Source organism: Schistocerca piceifrons, chromosome 1, assembly GCF_021461385.2.
Source record: "Schistocerca piceifrons isolate TAMUIC-IGC-003096 chromosome 1, iqSchPice1.1, whole genome shotgun sequence".
Lineage (NCBI taxonomy): Eukaryota > Metazoa > Arthropoda > Insecta > Orthoptera > Acrididae > Schistocerca > Schistocerca piceifrons.
In genome coordinates, this window is record NC_060138.1 from 1,098,061,834 (window position 1) to 1,098,079,739 (window position 17,906).

The 17,906-nt window shown below is 38.5% G+C and overlaps 1 protein-coding gene across 4 annotated transcripts in view; it reads left to right on the forward strand.

The window, feature by feature from the left end:
- The window catches only part of LOC124775903 (annexin B10), a 128,392-nt gene that overhangs the window by 93,649 nt on the left and 16,837 nt on the right, over positions 1-17,906 (forward strand). For 3 of the 4 annotated variants that reach the window (XM_047250742.1, XM_047250766.1, XM_047250758.1), the window contains 3 exons: positions 7,238-7,411; positions 7,487-7,668; positions 7,864-8,167. In XM_047250742.1, the coding sequence (XP_047106698.1) occupies positions 7,238-7,411; positions 7,487-7,668; positions 7,864-7,920 (413 nt within the window). In that variant the 3' untranslated portion in view covers positions 7,921-8,167. Of the gene's footprint in view, positions 1-7,237; positions 7,412-7,486; positions 7,669-7,863; positions 8,168-17,906 lie in introns of those variants that run through there. The other variant, XM_047250752.1, reaches the window with a different exon arrangement.

Below are 17,906 nucleotides of genomic sequence, written 5' to 3' on the forward strand. Positions count from 1 at the left end.
ACTTTTGCCAGCATTCTCAAAAATTTTAGAAAAAGTAATGTACAGGCAGCTTCTCAACCATCTGACCACAAATAACGTATTATCAAGAACACAGTTTGGATTTCTGAAAGGTTCTGATATCGAGAAGGCTATTTACACCTACAGTGAAAATGTACTTAATTCATTAAATAAGAAATTACAAGCAGTAGGTATTTTCTGTGATTTGTCAAAGGCATTTGATTGTGTGAACCACAACATCCTTTTAAATAAATTAGAATTCTGTGGTGTCACGGGCAGTGCTGCAAAATGGTTGTCATACCTAGGTAACAGGAAACAAAAGGTGTCAGTACAAGGGACCAGTGAATTAAGTCATCAGTCATCATCAGAATGGGAAGAAATTACATGTGGTGTCCCACAAGGATCCATCTTAGGGCCCATTGCTTTTTCTTGTGTACATTAATGATCTCTCATCAGTTACACTGCCAGAAGCAGAGTTCGTTTTGTTTGCAGATGACACAAGTATTGCAATAAATAGTAAGTAAAGTGTAGTTCTAGAAAGATCTGCTAATATTATTTTCATGGATATTAATAAATGGTTTAAAGCCAACTCATTGACATTAAACTTTGAAAAGACTCACTACATGCAATTCAGAACCTGTAAGAGGTTTCCACCCAGCATATGCATAAAGTATGAAGAAGAGCAGATAGAAGAGGTTGACAGTCTTAAATTCCTGGGATTACAACTTGATAATAAATTCAGTTGGGAGGAGCACACCACAGAACTGCAGAAACGCCTTAACAAATCTGTATTTGCAATTAGTGTTAGCAGACATAGGCAACATAAAAATGAAAAAGCTTGCGTACTTCGCCTACTTTCATTCCATAATGTCATATGGTATAATATTTTGGGGTAACTCTTAAAGTCAAACAAATGTTTTCAGAGTCCAAAAGCGTGTAATATGTATTATTTGTGGAGTAAATTCACGGACGTCCTGTAGAAACCTCTTCAAAGAATTGGGTATACTAACTACTGCCTCTCAGTATATTTACTCCTTAATGAAATTTGTCCTAAATAATATATCTCTTTTTCCAACAAACAGCTCAGTTCATACATACAATACCAGGAACAAAAATGATTGCACAAGTACTTAAAAGCACTTAAATTAGTTCAAAAAGGGGTCCACTACTCAGGAACACTCATCTTCAATAATTTAAATTAGTTCAAAAAGGGGTCCACTACTCAGGAACACTCATCTTCAATAATTTGCCAGCAAACATAAAAAATTTAGTTACAACTAAAGATCAATTTAAAAGGAGCCTGAAAGACTTACTAGTGGACAACTCCTTCTACTCCATAGATGAATTTTTTAATAGAAACAAATGATGTATATATTCATACTATTAGTATTGTTATTTCAGCTTTTAAAAAAATTTAAAAAATTGACACGTTCCACATCCACGAGGATCTCCGCAGCATGGATCTATGGAATGAAAAACTAATCTAATCTTACATTGAGGTAACAAGTTGTGAGGTAGTGATATGCACATACATAGATTGCTGTAGTATCATGTACATACAGTATAAAAGTGCAGTGCATTGGCAGAGCTGTCATTTGTACCTGATTGAGTCGTGTGAAAAGGTTTCAGATGTGACTGGCCATATGATGGGGATTCAGACTTACAATGCAGAATGGTACTTAGATCTAGATGCATGGGACATTCTATTTCTGAAGTTGTTAGGGAATACCATTTCAGGCATTACGTTGGTCAATGGCAGTCACTTAACTACAGAGCGGTGATGTTTGTGTAGAGTTGTCAGTGCTAACAGACAAGCAACACTGTGTAAAATAGAGGCAAAAATCTGTGTAGGACACGCAACAAGCATATCCTTTAGGGCAGTGCAGCGATATTTGTCATTAATGGGCTGTGGCACAAGACAGACCGAAAGGTCTATGCTAAAAGCACAAAATCGCCTGCAGCACCTGTCCTGGGCCCGTGACCATATCAGTTGGGCTACTGGAAAACTGGCTTTGTCAGATGAGTCCACATTGCAGCTGGTAAGAGCTGATGCTAGGGTTAGTGTGCCATAGACTCCATGAAGCCATTGACCGAAGTTGTCTTAAAGGCAGTGTGCAGCTGGTGGTTGCTCTGTAATGGTGCCGACTGTGCTTACATAGAATGGACTGGGTCCTCTGCTCAAATTGAACCTCTTGGAGACCACTTGCAGCCATTCATGGACTTAATGTTCCCAAAAAATAATGGAATTTTTATCTCTGACACTGTGCCATGTCACTGGGCTACTGTGTTCGAAATTATTTTGAAGAACATTCTGGACGATTTGAGTGATTGATTTGGCCACCCAGACTGCCTGACATGAATCCCATCAAACATTTGTGACTTAACAGAGAGGTCATTTCATGTACAAAATCTCGGCAATACTTCCGCAATTTGAGATGGCTATAGAGGCAGCATGGCTCAATATTTCTGCAGGAGACTTAACACTTGTTCAGTCCATACCTTGTTGAGTTGCAGCACTGTGCTAAGCAAAAGGAGGTCCAATACAATATTAGGTAGTGTCCCATGACTTTTGCCACTTTAGGTTATGTTTATGGTGGCTTTCAAACAAGAAACTAAGGTTATTTGTTCTCACTTATTTCAGTATTTATATGTTAATTGGTGTACTAATAGTGTTTTTGGCTTAGTTTTACTAGTCTCTCCCATGCAGCTCTTTATCTTGTGAAGAGAGGGACCTATCTTTCTGCAGTTCACATGGCAGTGGTGATGCCGTGTTTGTGAATAGCAGTATCAACTGTGTGTGTGTGTGTGTGTGTGTGTGTGTGTGTGTGTGTGTGTGTGTGTGTGTTTCAAGGGGTAGGCAGGTGAGAGACAACGTACTTTGCTGTCATCTTTAGGTGATACATGGAGAATGAATGTCTTTGTTGCGTCATGCCATCTTCATACTCTTGTCACTCCCCACCTCTTTCCTCACTATCTGGCAACAAACCTTATGAGTTAGAGTGATCAGGGGATATTATGGCTGAATACTGGGTGCGCACACACCACTCCTTATTGCTTTCTGGCATTTCCATCTAGTGCAAAAATATTTCTCGACTGATATTGTGACTTTTCAGTTGGCTGAGCACAGATTCTCTCACTGAGAGTTAAGCCATTACATTGAACAAACTGTTAGTCACTCGTATTTCAACAGAGCAGTGATAAATCATCATAAATCGACAAGCTGGTATCAACAACATAGCGATACCAGCTCTAGGAAAGAGCCCCCATTTTGACCTGCATCTACTGCTATAAATGTTGCAGATTTCATCAGCAGTGTAAAACAAGTAAGTGCCACCCTCCCCAGTGCTGTTGCAGGGGAGACATTTACTGTGCACTCACTAAAACTGTTTCACCGAATACAAAGGTCCTGAAAACGGAAAGAGCAGAAATAGTGCTTTCACTATTTCCACTGTCAAAGTAAAATTGCAAAATGTAAAACTTACATGAAGATCATAGTGCTTCTATACCAGTTGATGCCAAGAGAAATCACCAAAACCTTTCACTACTTGTTGCTGCACTGCCAAAGGCCTAAAGGCAACTCGGACTTACTGTAAGCAACATTTTTGCACCCTCATACCAGCTGGATAAACAGCTAACAGCTGTATAAACCCCTATGTCAGTAAATAGCTCTTCAAGAACCTGTCAGAGGTTCCCTCTTGGCTGACTTTCTCAGTCAACTTAACCTCATCTGTCTTAACAGTGGAGCATCCACTTTCCTTTCAGACTACATGCACATTGATTCCCATTTGGACCTCTCATTCTGAACTGCCCAGCTCACCTGTCGTCTCAACTGTACTGTTTTCTCTGACCCGACCCAAGTGACCATTTCCTGTGCACATCCACTTGCTGACTCCTACCCAGTTGACAGCTTTCTAAGGCTGACTGGAGGCTTTACTCCTCCCTGGTGACATTCAATAAATGTTATTTCCCCATTTGTTATGATCTAATACCTTATGAATGTAATCCTTACTGCTGCAGAATGTTCCATATCTCACATTTTTTCCTACACTGTGCTATGTCCTGGCCCTGTAGTGGACTGAGGCATGCCAGGACATTATTCACACAGAGATGTGCTCTGTGCGTTTTTGTGATCTTATGATGGTGAACAGTATTAGTTATAAACATTTGCATGTGCAGTGTCACATTCTTTGGGATAGCAAAAATCTAGCTGGAATTTCTTTACTAGTTCTTTCAACAGTTTCACTTCCTCTTGTCATGTGAGGAAATGTCAACCAGCTATCTGGTACAAAGGTTCATTCCCAGATTTCCAACCTGGTCATAAAAGATGTCTTTGTGGACCCTATTGCTATCTCCAATGCTTTGGGCAGCTATTTTGTGGAGATTTTGAGCTCCACTCACTGCCATTCTGCCTTCTTCCCTCAGAAACGAGTGGAGGCAGCTCAGGTGATATCCTTCTCTCAGAAATGTGTATGCTTCAGTGTGTCTTTATTATGAAGGAGCTTGATGATCCTCTCACTTCATCCCCGCCTCTTGCCCCAGGGCCAGATGATGATCGGATATTTCTCTTGCGGACACATTCTTTCTCCTTCATACATACAATTGCATTTGGGCAAATTACAGGTTTCCCAGATGCTGGCATAAAGCCATTGTCATACTGATCCCCAAGCCTGGTAAGGGCAAACATCTTCCTTCCAGCTACCTCCCCATTTCTCTCACCAGCTACAAGCTGTGTTTGCAAAGTGATGGAATGTACTATACATGGCTAGTTGGTATGGTGATAAGTCTCCCAGTCTACTAACCACTGTAAAACTTTGATTTCATGCATACTGTTGTGCAGTTGACCACCTCTTCACTTTGTCAACCCTTATCATAAACAGTTTTCTGTGGAAATACCAGACACCGGCCATGTTTTTGATTTGAAGAAGCCTAAAACGTGCTGGAGGATTTGTATCCCCTGTTCTCTATAAACATGGGGCTTCTGAGACTGCCTGCCCCCATCATTTCCCTCAGGAATTTTTAAAGACAGTTTTCAGGGTGTGTGTCGGTTCAGCCTTGTCACACCTTTATATAGGAGAACAGGGGGCCTCAAGGCTGCGTCCTGAGTGTTGTCCTCTTTGCTATAGCCATCAACAGTAGTTTTTGCTTTTCCACTGGTAAAACTGTTTGTGTGAATAACATAATTGTCAAAGTTGATCATGTGGCAGTGCAAATGAATCAATGCTATTTTTGCCAGTTCAGAAAACAAACATGGGAAAAGTATCTTTAGTCACACTGTGGAAGAAATTAAAATTTGTGCTGCCACAAGTAGTACATTCTTATCACCAAGCGAAGTAGCACAGTGAACTCACATTCGAGAGTACAAATTTCCCTACAAATCGCTCTAGGCAATTGATGCATGTTCCTTTGAAAGGACACAGCTGATTTCCTTCTCCCTCCTTGAAACCGAGATTCTGCTCCATTCTAGTGACCTCATTGTCAACAGAGCATTAAATGTGAATCTTCCTTCCTTCCTTCACATTGGTTGTTCATTTTGTGTGTTCAACATGTTTATCTAAGTTATTAACAATTTCTTTGTTTATCTTTATACCAACAATGAGTATATTAGACAAGTTTCCCGGTATCCATCAACCAATCAATAAGTCATGCTGGGAGGACTTCAGAAATCATATCATTTCAAATTTTGGTCATTATTTGATCTATCTTGTTGATAGTTGCACATTATAAGATGCAACTGAACTCGGGCTCGTGTACTACCTATTTTTCACGTGGCTCATCTGTAAAGGGGGTTGGTAGTAAACGGTTGCATTTGCGTGCTTATTATTGAGTCTGATATTGGCTGGCTTTTGAAGAGCAGTGAATTGAACTATACACGTTCAGATTGAAACTTATTTATTCAAAAGAAACACTTTAACGTTGTGGCCATGCATTTTTAAGTTCACAAATAATAATCGGTGCAATTCGTACACTGTTTGTCTCTCACTCACACACTTTCACTTTGTTCCTTCGCATACCCTGGCGTCCATGCTTGCACTCGCGGCACTTTGCCGCTCCAAACTCACCACCACAACGGCCAACGACAAAAGACCACGATTTTCCCGCTCATATCCACAGTCCTGAGTTGGGTCACATGACACTACAGTAGTCAAAATAATCGCTAAACATGGACACAATTCGTTTACAATATTTTATAATATTTAAATACTTAAATCTAAATAAATTATATAATTTTACAAATTATCACCAAACTTATATAATTCGTTGCAATTAAAAGAAAACCAAAACACTATCCAATGGAACTACAACGTCCATCAAAACACAAAAAAAGTATTTTCTGGTCTATTTTGCCCAGCATATTATCTCTGCTGCTGTGCTTTAAATTTTAAATTACTTGAAAGAGTGCCATATTATCCCCTGTTACCTTACAAAGATTATGTAATTTCAAGTGAGTTTGTCTGTTTGCTAGATGGTGTCAGAAAAAGCATGATGCAACATGCCAACAAGTGTGTAAACATAGGAATTTCTCAGAACTTTGTCACACAGCTAATGTGCCACATATATACTGCTCATTAACTGGGTGTGAAGTTGTTTAAAGAGTTGAATATCTATTTTACTTTCCCCTCTCGCAGACTGTTGTGAAACCAAATCGTCAATGTTCATAAAGTTTGACAAATAACAGATATGGCACATAGAACATGGAGTGCTCCACATTCATCTGACAGTGGCGTGGCATGCCATATGTGATATTGTCGTGTCAGTCCAGTAAGCAGTGCCACAATAAATTGTGTGTTCCTTCGGAAGTTGCAAGCTAGATGCATGCTTAATGTTGCAACATACCATGTCACTCTGGTGGACATCCTGCCAAAAGGAGTCATGATGCAGCAAAGATGTTCATCCTACTGGTATCACCTGATGATGATTGTGTTTTGCAAATTAGTGCACTCGGGTGGTCTCCTGAAAGCAATGCAAACTTTAATCTACTACAGTTACAAAATTTTGTAATCATGTATCAGTTGAATTAGCGTAACAAAATACCAACATCCATAAGTACTACTTCCTCTACCTATTACGTCGTTTGAGTGTGTGCCATTACCTTCACAATTTCTCATTGTCATGTAGTCAGACAGCAGATGCCCAACAAAATGCATTTCCTATAGGTGGTCTTTTGTGAGTTTGTGTTGTAGACAATTCTATTGACACATGAAGTAAGACTATGTTAAAATAATTTTTTCCCTTGCTGTAGGAGAGCTAAAGCTTGGGACAGATGAAGAGGTCTTCAATCGGATTATGGCCCATGAGAGCTTTGCCCAACTACGGCTAATATTTGAAGAGTACAAAAACATTTCCGGCCGCACAATTGAACAGGCTCTGGAGTCTGAGCTTTCAGGAGAATTGCTGCTTGCTATGATGGCTTTAGGTAATTTATATTATTTTTTGTCAAATGTGTAACTTGATTATATTTTGTAACTAATTTTGGATCCTGACTTTCTAGTGGAATGCGTGCAAAGTCCTGCTGCATATTTTGCAAAACGCTTGCACAATGCTCTTGCTGGAGCAGGCACGGACGATAAAACATTGATAAGAATTATTGTCTCTCGTAGTGAAATTGATCTGGGAACCATAAAGAAAGAATATGAAAGAATTTATGATAAAACACTGGAAAGTGCAGTGAAGGTATGATTTCTGTATTGTTTAAACATTTTTTGTCTCAAACTATTGGAGGCAGCCAACAACTTGGTTACAAACTAGTTCTATGAAAAATATTTGGTGTTATGGATTTCCAGATTTCATCGTATTTGTAATTTACAGAAATTTTTCTCTTAATTTTTGAATTGCTGCTGACTTAGATGTTAATCTTCTTTATTACAGAGTGACACTTCTGGTGATTACAAGAGGGCTCTTGTGGCTTTGATTGGGGGACCATGAAGATAATATAGTGTAAGCAACATGTTTTGTAAAAAATTTTGAACTTCTCATGATCTGTGTGTTCATTATTAGTTGTAGTTGCCAAGAGTGAGGCTGTCTTGCACTGTGTGCAGTTTACTATGCTTTTTTGTGGTAAATCTCTGAATGTGTACCAAAGAAATGTATCAGATGAACTGTTAAATGAAAAAATGTTTTAAAAGTTCTTGTTTCCAGTCAAAGGCAAAATAAATTTTTCATTTTGCTTAAATAGGCTTTCATTATAATGAATACCCAGTTTCAGATCTTTATCATGACGAAATACTACATTACAACGGGAGAGTTAGGAAATTACTTCACTTTTGCATGTACATTTTGTAAAAGAGTGTAATTTTATTATTTTGTAATATCTATTAATCATCATAAATGTGAATTTGAATCTCTTGGTGAACAAACAGGAAACTCCCTCTAATGAGTTTCTTCAGAACACTTTTGAAACTGACTGCATGTTCAACATTATAGACTCCAAATATTCAAAGATTTTTCTGATGTGATGTATCATCCGATGCCAGTGGCCTTTCTAAATGTGATACTGGAACACAGGTTAATCAGAATAACTTATGGATTTTTATTTTCTGTGTTTGTGACTCAGAATATGCAGCAGTGTTCTGCGACTGCGGTAAAGTGACAGAATCTTTACTATGGTAGTAAATCATCGGAGACTTCCTGAAATGGGAGGTCACACACAACCTGCTTACTTGGGTTCAATGTGTGAAGAGTGCAACTAAAAATACGACAATATTTTCAGATAATTTGGGTCACCTTGTAGATGGAAAAGTGTTGCGGTGATAGTCTCTTGGACAAATCAGTATATTGACACTGTAAAAATGCATTTTATTTGTGCAAGAGGTGCAAGGCTGACTTAGCTAATTGAATTAAAGCCCTTTGTCAAATTATGGCATTTGGGTGGACTGTATAAAGCAAAGCAAAATTGCCTCTGAAATATGGGATTTTAAATGCTTTGAAATTGAAGTACATAAATGACCATGGGACTTCAGGGTCCCCCCCCCCCTCCCCTGATCTTGGCTGCCATAAGACTCGTGGGAAAGAAAACCAATTGCCTTACAGCATTTGGAAATTTTACTGAACATTTTGTAACCAACTGTAAAACATGCTGCTCATTTGGAGATAATGTTAGCATTAACTGGTGCAAATTTGCGTAAAATTTTCTGTATCCAAAGTATGGGATAAAAAACATGCTTTAATTGACTGGAAACTTTCATACCAGAAACTTGTAAATTTATTCGAGTAGAGCCCGAAGGGCCTTACAAAGCAAGCAATAAAAGACTAACGTTGAAGGAATGATATTACCAGTTAGACAACATAATGGTATAGCTAATAATTCGTGTAACAAAGCCTCTCCTCTCAAAACTGACTAAAATCCATAAGTTGAACTTTATGGTGATTAGTTATTTATCATGTAGTTTTTATCTGAAATATGAGAAGTCTAGAGTCTTACCGCTCCAGAAAAAGAATTAGTTTTTGACGACATGCAGGAGAGAATTCCAGATTGAAGTTCTCATTTTTGTCTGTCATTTACACTACAGTGAAATTCTAAGAATCAATGAGGGTAAGATGGAGACACACATGAAACCAAATGAAGTACTGCAACACACAGAAGTGAGGTAGGCAATGTTGCAAGGAAAGGAATTAATGAAACTTCCGGGTAGATTAAAACTGTGTGCCGGACCAAGACTCGAACTTGGGACCTATGCCTTTCGCGGGCAAGTGCTCTACCAGCTGAGCTACTCAAGCACGACTCGCGCCCCATCCTCACAGCATTACTTCTGCCAGTACCTTGTCTCCTACCTTCCAAACTTTACAGAAGCTCTCCTGCAAACCTAGCAGAACTAGCACAACTGAAAGAAAGCCTGTTGCTGAGACATGGCTTAGCCACAGCCTGGGTGATGTTTCCAGAGTGAGATTTTCACTCTGCAGTGGAGTGTGCGCTGATATGAAACTTCATGGCAGCCCAGGCTGTGGCTGTGGCATAATACCCTTTCTTTGAGGAGTGCTAGTTCTGCTAGGTTTGCAGGAGAGCTTCTGTAAAGTTTGGAAGGTAGGAGATGAGGTACTGGCAGAAGTAATGCTGTGAGGACGGGGCGTGAGTCATGCTTGGGTAGCTCAGCTGGTAGAGCACTTGCCCGCAGAAGGCAAAAGTCCCGAGTTAAAGTCTCGGTCCTGCACACAGTTTTAATCTGCCAGGAAGTTTCATATCAGTACACACTCCGCTGTAGAGTGAAAATCTCATTCTGGAAAGGAATTAATGATACAATACAAAAGTGATTCATGTGGTGCCCATGTTTCCAACGTACTTAGACCAGCGAGACACTTCAGTGCTAAAACAACTGGTTCAGAGAATATGTAGGGCTTTTTACTGAATAATTAAGAGCTCATTTGACAACTGCTGTGATTATCAATTACTGTTAGCTACACTCTTCATCACGCATTTTGTAAAGTAAGGGAAGTGATGGAGTTTGTTAGCATAACATGTTTCCCCAACAATGACATTTCATTTAAAATTTGATGTTGTTTATTCAGAAACATTGAATGCATATCAAGGGCTTGGCGGGAACTGCTCCTACATGTTAGGCAATGAAGAAAGGTAGGTTAGTTTAAAGCACAAGATAAGTAGGAAAAGATGAAGACTGAAATCAGCTGTCTCCTTTAAGAAACCATACCAATATTTCACTTCACTGCATTAGGAGAAACACAGAAAATATAAAATTTTCATGGCCAAAATAAAATTAAAATTCACATTGTCTTGAATGCAAATGCTTTAATCACTTCCCAACTCATTCAGTATAAAATGCATTATAGGATACTGATAGTCATAGTCCATGAATCAGTTTCAGTGGAGAAGATGAAAATACAACAAAAAATTACACAATTTTTCAAAACATACTGAAAGTTCTGTGCAGACAGGACAGTATATTTTACTGCCCTACCATGCACAGGGAGTTGGCAAACATTTTTGCTAAAGAGCCAACACTGGCATTGTGGGCAGCACCTTGGGCCGCAAATGTACCAGTCTCATAAAACACACAACTTATGAGCCCCCCCCCCCCCTCCCTTCCCCTCCCCCCCCCCCCCCCAAAATAGACTAGCTATGGTTAAGGGTGTCTTAAGTTGGCCCCCTGGCCACCAAGTACTGATTAGAAATTCACATCATTTGGAACACTCTTCCCTGTTTAATTGCTGCCATCCTCAGCAACCCCAAAGTTCTGACACTGTAATTGCCCGACTGTGTTATGTTGTCTGTGCAAGTGGGGATAATTCATTAACAGTAGTAATTGTGCTTGTATTTAAATGCATTATGCGAAGTGACAATCGCAGATGTTTACTAAATGTTTACAATGTCATTTTTCTTCTACTTGCTGTGATGTACAAGGGTGTGCCGAAAAGTAATGATTCTAAATTTATGTGAAAACTCTCCTAGCCTTTCTAAATAAAACCAACTTTATTAATATTCTGCATCTTTATTCTTCATACCTACATATTTATTTCTCAAAAATTATTGTGCTAACAAACACATTTCTCCCAACAAAAGATCAATATGTTGATAACCGTCAGTGTAAAATGTTTGACTTTGTTGATAGTGCCACAATCTCACCTGTGCTTACACTGCTTCACAACTATCAAAGTTAAGTCCATGAAGATGTTCTTTGTTTTGAATGGTGCCAAGGCAGGACTGTATGGAGGATGATCAATTACAGTGAACTGGAGGCATTGGACTGTTGCAGTATTTGTGTGCGGTCTGGCATTGTAATGCTGACATAGATCATGCTTAATGTGTAGACTAAATCTTCAAATTCATGCTTCGTATTCTGAGGGTTTCTCAGTATCTGCAGTGATTGCTTGTACATGCTCTCATAGTATGCTAGAGTTGTGTTAATGTTAGCTGATTATCTGAGGGTTTCGTCAACCTGGTTCCAATGCATCTTCTCACTTGTTATATGGGATTTTCCATTCAGAGGTTCATCACATAAATCGATGTTAGTGCCACCATTTCCTTAATTACAAGCACAATCAATCCGTAACATATTACTGATGTCGATACAATCACCATTGTACACAAATATCATTGTTCTGTCAATTAGAGGCTACAGTTTTCTGTAGTTAGAAACTGTTACAGCAAGCTGTTTCTCACACACTAGCATACTTGTTACACACTACAAATTGGAGCCATTTAGTGGAAGAAGGTTGCAATTTGCGTCAGTGAAGTGGGAGAGTTGACCAAGTAATATTGTTGCAAAAGAGGCTGAGTAGTGTGGTCACTATGGTGTGGTGGCTGTGATGCTGGACTGGTGCTTGGAGGATCGTGAGTTCAAAACTCACATTCACTGTAAAATTTTAATTTCTATATTCGATTACAGTACATTCTAGTATCTACAAATGTCAAGAATACTGTACTGGAATATTCTGTAACTGTATGTACACTGTGTGTTCTGGCTGGAGGCAGTTCGCTCCACACTCTTGTATGTGCGAGTGCTGAATAAACCTTTGTTACATGAAGTTAGTGTTGGTCATTCATCGAATTACACCTTCCTCTATGTGACGATATGCATGTAAAACCTCAACTGATACTGAAAACAGAATAATGGTTCAGAGGCATTTCTTTCCTGCATGCCCTCGTGGTAACTGATGCACCGTTAAGCCTGTTCCTGAACTTTTTAATTGCAGTATAATAAAAAAATCTTGGTTCAGACAAATATGTAATGGTGACTGGAGCTAAAACAATAACTACTTGTTTGATAAACTTAAATTTTTCTTATAAATCTGCCCAGAAACTACATAATGGTTGATCTTCATGCTTTTGCTTGGAATCAGTCCTTCTTTAATTCACTTTGTTCATCAGTCCATCCGTCTCTTGCTTTGAAGCCTGCTGATTTAGCAGCAAATCGACATTGACACCAGGCATTGTCCTCACTAATGTTAGAAAAATGTTGCAGAAGAGCTTTCACAAAGTTATGGAAGTGCTATGTAAATAGCTTAGATGCTTCATCTATTTTAAAATATTCAGCCAAACTATCATGTAAAGTGCGAAAGCAATTGTTTCGTTGGACTGAAGGAATCCAAAATTTCTATTTTCAGTCAAAAGATGCAATTTCATATTGTAAGACTCTTCCCTTGCAGTGACAAGTTAACTTGCTGCACTTCGTAAAAATACCTTCCAGTTATGCCAAGTTTTATCAGCCATAAAGGCTTTCTTAAAAACTCGATTAAATGTTGAACAGAACAGTTTTGCGTATTAAAGCACCGCAGTAACTCATTATGAAATTCATGAAGCCCCAATGGCACTTTCCATCTGGATAACCATCTCACTTCCATATGTAGTAAAAAAGCAATGTGTTTGCTACCAGTTTCATCACAGTTTGCAACAATCTGGATTGCAGTCATTGATAGTCTATGGCTACTAATTTTTCTTCTCCAATAGAATAAGGTTCACCATTAAGTAAAATACAGGTAAGATTCTTTGGCTTCATTTTCAATTTTTGCAGAAGTAATTATTTGATGTTGATTTTTCAGTTGAATCTTACTGTCCCTTAAAAAAAATGAATATATTTCCCTTTGTGATCAAGAATGTTGAAAATGTCAGTGTTAAGACAGTTTTGAAGCTAGACCTACAAAAATTGGTATCTGATTTCTCACTCAGAAGTAAAAAGTAATTGTTTCAGCATTTTTGCAAGTTCAATCATTAAGGGAGTAAAGCAATGGGCGAAAATTTTTTGAAGATAAATCATTATTAAAGAACTACTGAAGCATGTTTAAAGCTACATCTATGAAAAATGGTATTTGACTTCCGAGTTAGAAATAATAAAATATCTGAAACTTGCTGACATTAAAACTGTGTGCTAAACAGAGACTCGAACTCGGGACCTTTGACTTTCACGGGCAACTGCTGAGCTACGCAGCTGCAAGTTTCTGTGAAGTACTGTCAGAATTGAAGCTGTGATGATGGATCGTGAGTCATGCTTGGGTAGCTCAGTTGGTAGAGCACTTGCCCGCGAATGGCAAAGGTCCTGAGTTCGAGTTTCGGTCCAGCAAACAGTTTTAATCAGCCAGGAAGTTTCATATCAGCACACACTCCACTGCAGAGTAAAAATCTCATTCTGGACTAGAATATGTTTAATTGTTTTCGGAAATTCTATCCATAAAGGGGTGAAATAGGGGTTGAAAATTTTTAAGAAAAGTTTCGCTATATTAAAATTTTTTAAATCTAAATATATGAAAATTGGTGTTTCAGTCACCAATTAGATATAAAGAAATATGTATTAGGGGATGCAAGTTTAGATAGAAATCTCACCAGAAGCATGCAAAATGCAACCTTGGATTCCTGCTAAAAGTATCACATTTTGGTCAAAAGTGCACTCTGAAAAGACCATGCATCTTTGGCCTTCATTGATATGAAAAGTTTAGTATGTGTTGCAACTTGTAAACATCATAAAAAGTTGATCAAGTAAAACAAAAAATCTTGTACACCATACAGTTTACGTGAAGGAAGCAGCGGCCGCTAAGCTAGTGTTCTATAAGCAGTGAAATGACTTAGTTTCGTTGTCTGCCGACGACACAATTGTGCTACACATACCAGCTGGATTGGTTTCTTGAAAGTTACCATAGCTATGTCATTTGCCGGTGAAGACTGGATAGACAGCACCACTGTTGAAAGTTTAAGATTATACGAGCATTACAATACAAGAACAAATTAGTATAAGTGTGTCTAATAACACAGAACAAATTTGCATTAGTATAGTATACTACTTAATGACATACAGAATGAGAAATTAACGAGTACATGGTAACTACATTTCATATGACAGAACATTAGTGTGTCCAGTTTGCTGTTTCGCTGACCAAGAACTCATTTAAACTTTAAAATGGCTCTAGCATAGGTTGCATTGCAGAGACGTTCTTGTTGAAATGTGATGCTTATCTGCAATAATGATTATGAAATGAGTTATGTGCCAGGTGTTGCCACTCAACTATTCAATGAGTAGAAAATGGATGACGTCTTTAAGATCAGTTTCATGCATAGGCACCCATACCTAGGGGCAAGGGGGGCAGTGCCACCCCCCCCTCCCACCCCTCCCCTCAGACCCTCTCTACCCCTCCCTAGTTTTCAGTGAAAGGAAATAAATATACTGTAGTCAGGTTTTTTCATGCAAGAAATTGATTTAAAAGCTGGTATTACCTACAGGTGGCTAAACGCAAAATATTTTTGTGTAGCATTATTTATGTACTTCATTTTTTTGAGTTCGTGTTCTAAAGTGTGCACAGATGCAGCGCTCTTGATGGGTCATTCCTTTTCCCCTGCCATTTCCAAGGCCCTGCAGCAACATGATGCATGCGTTCATTGTTTGGCAAAACAGCCTTTCCATTATAGGGCTATAGTTCCCAATGTCTGATCTGGACTTAGTTTAGTGTATTCCCTCAGTGCAAATAACTTTTAAATTATTGTAAATAAATCGATGAAAAGTGTAAGCATTAAAGCATTATTGTTATTCTGTAGTGGTGCTCAGTTTTACTGTTTCGTTGGATTGGCTCTAAGTATTTAGTTTTTCAGGTGAGTGGACCATTATAACACATGTTCCTGATAAAGACACAAAATTCTTAAGGCAGTTTACGTCCTCAGGTTAGAGATCACCTGAAATGGATTACTATAACTTAAGTGTGAAGTTAAGTTCTGTTGTACTTATTTCAGAGATTGATATGAGGAATTTCTTTGGACGGAAAGTTGTTTCTGCTAAACAGACGGGATCTGCACGAGTCATTAAAAGTTGCAGGTCCAGTACCTTTGTAATTGCATCCCACAACTACTTCTAGTTTATCAACAACCCAAGTTAGCTTCACGTTATCTGTCAAAGAATCTCTCCCATTACTAGTCGTCATAAGTGTCTTTGCCACAATGTTCTTGCAGCATTAGTATTAAATCTTCTGGTGTCGCTACTCTTGACATTACTGAGTGGGATGATGTCAACTCATTAACTTAAGTTTTTGTCAACAAGCCAAGGGAGCTACATTCAGTAGCAGTTAACCAGTTTTGATTTAGGCAAATCCATAAACCATTCACTGCCAGACAGTCAAGTATCAGTTGCCAACAAACTTGTGTGCTCTAAATTCGTCTCATGATTTCAAAGGACATGGATGATAAAGAGACTAAAAATGCCTTTTCAAAGAAACTTGGCTAGAAAGGTACTCATGGCTACTATGCTCACCCAAGTCGAATGGAGGACTTTTAAGTTCTGTACTTGTTTTCCCTCCAAACCAGTTTTGGAAAGAATAATATTGCTTTTATAACAAAGGCTCGCCAATATTACACACACTTTCATGATGCTAGAGACCATGAAAAGAGCAGTTGGAATCTCGAATGTGCAAATAAGACTGTAGGCTTTTGTGTCTGTACAAAATGAGAGAGAAAAATGTGATTCAACAGTTAGTGGGATCTCAGAGCTTGTAAATACCAACAGAAAAGAACTGAAATCAATTCTTGCTGCTTTAATACTTTGTTGTACTCAAGACATATCCATTAGAGGAAGGAGTTCAACTGAAGGAAATTTTTTTATATTTACTTTTGTTACAGCATGGGTGACAGCAGAAATTGCCTGTTCAGAACTGTTGTCTTTTCTCGAAATGTGTCCCAACCACCTGCAGAAGTCTTACAAAATCGTCGGGAGTCATTGGCAGGAAATTTCTGGATCCCATTCCATACTCATAAAGATCATTGGTGTTTCCTTGTTGAAGAAACTCAGATACATGCTTATGTAAAATTTCAAGGTGTCCTAAAAGAAAATGCATCCAAACGCTCGGCGTCATTTGTTGTACCGACATGTGAACAGTGATCAGCATCGCACTGTCAGGGCCGATAGAGCCCTGTCGCATTGCATGGAGCTGCTGTTCCAGATAGTTCTACCAGAGGGCAATGGCATCATTTTCACAGCTTGTTGGACAGTAACGCATCGTCTACACGAAATACGTACAAATTAATCTGCACAAACCTTCCTCGTTTATCATTCAAACTATTAAATAAAACCCTACAGTAGTTCCTGAGACTAGCCTGTACAGACAGGCAGAACCGAATAATATATAAAGCAAGAGACATGTATACTCTATGCCACCACTCCTCTACTACCACCACCACCACCACCACCACCACAACCACAACCACAAATTATCATATGGGCGCCCTTGATTTCACGTGCAGGCAGGCAGCATGTAACGCTGTTTGATTGTACAGGTTCAAGGATGTCGTCATGATTTTGTCGGGGGAGAGTTATTTAGCAGAATCTTAAAAGGGTTCCTGTTTCTCATTTGCTCTGAAAAAAAAATTTTTCAAGTTTTATGTATATAATTTGCTTAAGAGGGTCTTTATACAAATAGTATTTGGTCTATAAAACATACACAAGTGCAGAAGAAACATGTGCAAACTAAATTATAAACAAAAGTGCATGTACGAATTTAAGGAGAAAGATAGGAAACAAATCTTTTGTAAACATACACTCTGATCATCTTGAATGTGGATTAGTGAAAATATTACATGAAGATCAGAGTGTAAATGCTTGTAGTTAAGTGAAACTAGGAGCACCTATGTTAGAAATAAAATAAAAAAAGAAAAGCTGGGACAACATCAAATGCAAATACATGTATATAGTTACAGTGGGAGATGTCAACGATGTTTATAGGAATGATTTGTCTGGTGCTGTTCAAAACATGATAGTATTACAGTCTAATAAGAGCAAAAGTACAATTTTCATTGGAATACCACATAGATAGGACCTCACAAATGACTCCTGTGTAAGTAAAGGAATTAATAAGGGCAACACACAGATTGAGATGTGCAAAACATATAAAAAGTTTCTACCTGTTGACTACCTGCAGAGACTGTTTCACAAGGCATGGACTGCACCTAAATGGAAATGGTAAGAAACTTCTCACCTATAAGATACTGGAAA